Genomic DNA, 5,918 nt, shown 5'->3' with positions numbered 1-5,918 from the left:
TGCGAGATTCCTGAATTGATATTGACAATGCATATCTGATGGAGAAACAGGCAAATTGCTATGCCTGAACACCTTTGTTTTTTTAGTCAGCCCTGCAGAGTATCCTCTCCTACACTAAATAAAATCAGACAACAGAGTCTCTCCTTTCCTTAGTGATTGGAAGCAAAAGTAGAGCACAAAAGAGGGTGAATTGGCAAACCTTGTGTTCCCAGGAGCACGCAGGCTCCAGAATGCTAGTCAGCTGCTTCACAATCAGACAATTTGGTTGAAGAAATGAAAGTATGTACTTGAACAGTTGCATCACTTCCATCTTTTAAAAGACCCATTGCTTTGGGACTCAAAAGATTTTTCTGCCTCTTTTCCTGGATAATCGTGTTGAGAGAATTCATGTTAAAAAGAAAATCAACTTTCCTGCCACTTAGGCAAAAGTGGAAAGAGAAAGCTTTTCTTATATTACTCATCTCGTGATGACACATTTCAAATTATTTCCCCTTTTATACCCAATTCTAATCAATACTTTAAAATGCTGTGTAATAAAATATTAACAATTATTGATTAGAGTCCATCAATGATGTGAATGAATTCTTTATTGGTTACATGATTAAACTACTTTTCTTTTTTATACCCCCAAAAGGCATAATATGTTTTAAATAAGGTTGTACTTTTTTTTAAACACAGAGAACCTGGAATTAGCATTTTACATCTCAAAGGTTGTTATGGCATTTAAACAAAACTACTTAGAGACTAGCACATTTTTTCACATTGAAAAATAAATCACAATCTGAAGTTTGTTTTGTTTTTGTTTTACAAATGATACACTGAACAAGTTACACACAATACAGAAAGCTGCTGGAGAAGCACACAGTCCAGGTTCTATTGAGAGAGTGCTTTGGAGGATTCAATACAGGTGTATGAGGTGTTTTAATATCTGCCAGACAAATCACAAGGGCCTCCCAGAGTATAACAACAGATGATCTCCTTGAAGGTTTTCCTCAGTTCTTGACTCCGGAGGGCATAGATAAGGGGATCAATGATGGAATTACACATGATGAGGATGAGATAAAAGTTGAAATGGGACATGAAACACACACAGTATGGATTTTGGGGACATGAGATGTAGAAAATCAGATGGAGGAAAAAGGGGGCCCAGCAGACTACAAAAACCCCAATCAGGATGGTCAAGGTAATAGCCCCCTTCATGTTGGCCCCTTGGCGGATGGTGCCTGTGCCAGGGAGAACTGCAATCCTTTTAATGTGAAGTCGGGCCATCAGGAACATGTGAACATAGAGAGAAGCCATGAGAGCTAGCATGGTGAAGAACATACTAATGAGACAGATAATGACAGCACTACTGTCTGAGTAAATGATAAACAATATTCCTGACACTGTACAAGCTGTCCATATACAAGTGATGATGATCCCAACCCTCCTAACTGTCATGATATTATGATATTGGAGAGCATAGAAGATAGTAAAGTACCTGTCCACTGCAATAGAGAGAAGGCTGCAAATAGAGGCAAGCAGAGAACTACAAATCACTGAGTCAATGACATTATCAATGTTCACTGTGAAACTTTGTGCATCGGTGTCAGTGCTGTTAAGCAGGGTGATGACAATAGTCTCTGATCCGTTGGAGACGCTCACGAGCATGTCAGCTACCGCCAAGCTACAGATGAAGAAGTACATGGGGGAGTGAAGATTCTTGTTCTTGGCAATTGCCACAATCACCAGGATGTTCTCCAACAAACTGATGATACCCAGGGTGACAAACACCTCAGGGGAGACAAAAAGTTGTTCGTAGCAACCCCTGTCCAGGTAACCTTTGCTGAGGGTGTCATTGGTGCTACTATGGAATACATAGCTGTGGTTCCAGAAGTGGAGAGAGGGGTGCATTCCGTGGTAGTAGATTTCATTTTGGGTGGAGTTCATTTTGGAAAGAGCTCAGTCAAACTCCTGTCGAAATTGTTTGAAAACCTGTAGTCCCTTCTGAGGGGCTTTCCTCTAGTCCCTCAAGGTAGCAAGTCAGAAGATGTTCCTGGCACTCAGTGGCACGTCTCCCACAATCTTAATGTAGTTCAGAGCAGTTCTGAGCATAGACTCACTTTTAGTCCCGAAGTTTAATCAGTCTCAGCCTCAGCTGCAAAGAGCTTCAGTCGTTCACATCTTCCCTCTCTTCTCCCTTGAGATTTTCCTTAAGCCTCTTTTATTCGATCCAATTCAAAATCATTTTCCTCCTAGTAACCGCAGTTTCACAGAGAGAGTTCAGGGTTGGTATGCTAATGTCAAACGCAGCCTGATAGAAACTATCACCAAGTGCAGGCATCATGCAGAATATCAGAAGCTGTGCATGCCGGCTGCCGATTTTTATGGTGTGTGGAGGACGGAAAAAAAGGGGGGGGGGTGTCTAGGGGTTGCTCCGCCTCCCCTTTGCACTCCAACCAATGCAGCTGAAGTACAGCATGAGTCTGGGAGATGCTGATTGTGTTTCAGAGGGACAATTGCCTGGCCAAACAGGTTTGGATGCAGCCACTCCTGGAATCAAGAAGCAGATAGGGGATGAGAGATTTATTTTGCTTTCTCAAGTTTTAAGACTAAGTAACTTGGCTTCCCAGGGAACTCTCTGTACTACTACCCCCAAATCCCCTCAAAGCAACACTATAATTTCCTGTCAAAAGCGTGGCTTTCAGTTTTCCCACGTGCATACCATTTGCAAAGCAAGTTGTTTTGTATGCTGAAATGGACCTAGTGATCATTAAACTGACATGATCAATTACTCCTTTCCCCCTTATGTATCTCCCTGAATTATGAAGTGGGTTGGAATGGGTGGGCAATAATACCTTACTTTTTTTTTTGTGTTTTTTGGAGGGCAATTGGGATTAAGTGACTTGCCCAAGATCACATGGCTAGTTTGTGTGTGTGTGTGTGTGTAACTGTCTAAGGCTAGATTTGAACTCAGGTCCTCCTGACTCCAGCGCCGGTATTCTATTCATTGCTCCACCTAGCCGGCCTAATACCTTAATTTTTAAAGAGCTGGTACTTAGGACAAAATGTCATAGTAAAACAATATGGCAGCAACTCGTCCAATTATTTTGCAGGTAATTTTAATTCATTAAGAGATTTAAGAAGAAATAAGTCTGTTATGTGAAAAAGGCTTACATTGTTCAGACACATGATTCCTAGTATTCCAGCTAAAAATGCCTTTCAGTACCTTTAAAAACAACTAAAATTCATATATTGCTTGTTTAAAAGACATATAGCCTATAATCAGAGAAAAAATGAAAAGTTCATTAATCTTGCAATTTGTGACAAGTTTTTAAAATGAAGATTATCAGTTATTCTTAAGAATTATCCAGTGTTGGAAAGGAGGTGGTTCTGTGAAAATTAAATATTGAAATATTTAAATAGCCTATTCAAGTAAAGATCAGTGATCCACTATTCTGTATAATAAAGTTTTTGAAATTCTTTCTCAAACTGGTTTTGAGTGGAAAAAGCAACATTTGTTTCTCCAGTTTATTAGAACTACTGTGACAATCTTCAAATTGGTCTTACGCCTTTATTTTGAACTCTACATCCCTCACATCTCTATCAGGAGATGGGTAACATGTTTTTGTGAATATGAAAGGAGAGGGTGAAGAAGGGGTGCTATGGGAGGCTTGAGGACAGATGAAAATATTTAGAAGAGCCTCAGTGATAACTGAATGAATTGATTAGGAGGTAGAAAAGGAATTCCTTACTGCAATTCTGTAATAGGTGGGAATGCTCTTGATCAATGAAAATTTCAACCCTCCATGCCTTTGTAGATTTTTTTTTAAATAGATTGTTAAGGGAAAAAGAAATCCATTACTTGGTGGCCTGTTATCAGCTGATGTGCTGGACTTAAATAAGTTGATCCTTGAACGACTATCCATTCCTGTACCTGTGTTATTGTTGTTGAGGAATATCTTACTCTTTGTAACTCTATTTAGCATTTTCTTGGCAAAGATACTAGAGTGGCTTGCCATTTCCTTCGAGTTATTTTAAAGATGAAGAAACTGAGGCAAACAGGGTTAAATGACTTGTCCAGGGTCATATAACTAATGAATGTCTGAGGCCAGATTGAACTCAGGAAGATGAGATGTCCTGACTCTAGACATTTCCTGACTCTACCCATCATATCACCTAGCTGCCCCTGTACTTGTACTTTGAACATTTTTGCCTTATAGGATCTACCAGAGCATGTGGTCTAGGCTTGGAGAATTGAATATCACCTTTATTGATCTTACAGGCCCTTGGGCTTCTTACCCCAACTCCCATTTTTATCTTAAGAAGCACAGTTAACTCTTAGGAGTTCTTGTGCCAACTCTCATTGTCCAGTTGTATCCACTAATAAGACTACATTTCCCTATTAAGGTTCTATGAGTACCTCTGAGGGAGTTGGAGTGTCTTTCTAATGATATTGGTTCTATTCCCCTTTCAAGTGAATTCTTCCAAACATCAATCAACAATGATTAGTACCTTGGTTTCATTTAACTGATTAATATCAATTAACTTTTTCAAAGGTATATTTACTGAAAACATCTAGTAATAATAATACAAATAAAAAATATTTCCCACAAATATCTGAAGGCACACTTTCCCTCACACCCTTGAAAGAATACACTTGAAGTGGTTCTAAAAATATTCATCCACCAAATTAATGCCCAGATATATCATAGCCTATGAACAAAATTATTCACTTATTTGTAGCAACCATTGCCTTCTTAGTTGATCCATTGCTGGCTAAGTGAAGTAAGTTTCTAGTGGCTTTCTTCCTCAATGGGCTTAGTTGCCTACACACTTTGGCATGAACTCCCATCATTGGGACTCTTAACAACTAACTCTTCCAAACATTCTAAGTTAACCAGGGCACTCTGTAGTCCAGTCTTTCTCTAATGATTCTTCATCTAAGGCAGTAAAGAATAAACACAATGGAGACAGAAGCAACAGTAGGGCTATGTTAATGTGCCATGTGTTGGTCCAGGTTCAGAGAGTAGGTTGCTGGTACTAAGTCTCCACCACACTGCAAACACAACCATATGGAAATGAAACCTGAGTTGCCTCAGCAGGAGTCTTTTGTATGCAGACACAGTTCCATCTCAGCAGGTTAAAAGCATGCAGTGAACAGAACAGGAAAAAAAAATACCTGTGAATAATCAGAACTAGGGAGTAGGGCCTTTGTGTTGCACATGCTGAGCCTCCACATAGGCATGCAATAAATAGAACACTGTGTATGGTAAAAGGATGAGGCTCCTATTGGCTGGTCCCTGTCCTCCTCACCCCCACACCCATTAAACTTTCATGATGTGATGAAGCATCACAATACGATTAAAAATTGTTTTCTTTTTTTAATTCATAAATTCAAATCCTCATCTCATTTAGAAAATACAATCAGCCTCATTCACTTCCAAATCCTTTGCAGATAACAAGCATCAATTTGACTGAGTTGTTTCCCTTTCTCATTCCATGGAAGATACTCATGACAATAAATTAGCTGAAGAGCAATTGAAGGAAAAGATTCTGGTGAGTAATTCAAACACTGGACAACCAACTGCTTTACAATTGAGATTTGGCTGTACATTCTGTTAAGAGATTCCAAGAAAAGACCCACTTCTTCTAAACAAGTCTATTTTTATTGATGTAACTTTTAAACACTGTTTCTACCTGAATATTATCTAACCCCAACCTATCACCCCAATCAGACCAAGCCTATTTAGTTATAATTACCTTCAAAATGTCCTTGCTTATTTACATTGAGCAGAAAGCCATGTTTCTTATTTTTGATATAGTACATTCTGACCTAGATTCTCCATACTACTCTCTATAAATGCCGGGGCCCCACAAAGACAAGCACCCACAAAGGTACATCAATCAAGGCCATTTAGCACATTACTAATATAGAA

The 5,918-nt window shown here is 39.1% G+C and overlaps 1 protein-coding gene across 1 annotated transcript; it reads right to left on the bottom strand.

Moving 5' to 3' along the window:
• Positions 1-695: 695 nt before the first annotated feature.
• MC4R (melanocortin 4 receptor) lies at positions 696-2,370 on the bottom strand. The gene has a single exon (XM_069100747.1). It carries the CDS (start codon positions 1,927-1,929, stop codon positions 922-924), a length of 1,008 nt encoding a protein of 335 aa, XP_068956848.1. The 5' UTR covers positions 1,930-2,370; the 3' UTR covers positions 696-921.
• Between the last annotated feature and the right edge of the window lie 3,548 nt (positions 2,371-5,918).

Source organism: Petaurus breviceps, unplaced genomic scaffold (assembly GCF_028583685.1).
Source record: "Petaurus breviceps papuanus isolate PSGF00001 unplaced genomic scaffold, PetGlider_PUasm1.0 42, whole genome shotgun sequence".
Lineage (NCBI taxonomy): Eukaryota > Metazoa > Chordata > Mammalia > Diprotodontia > Petauridae > Petaurus > Petaurus breviceps.
This window is presented reverse-complemented; position numbering and strand designations above follow the sequence as displayed.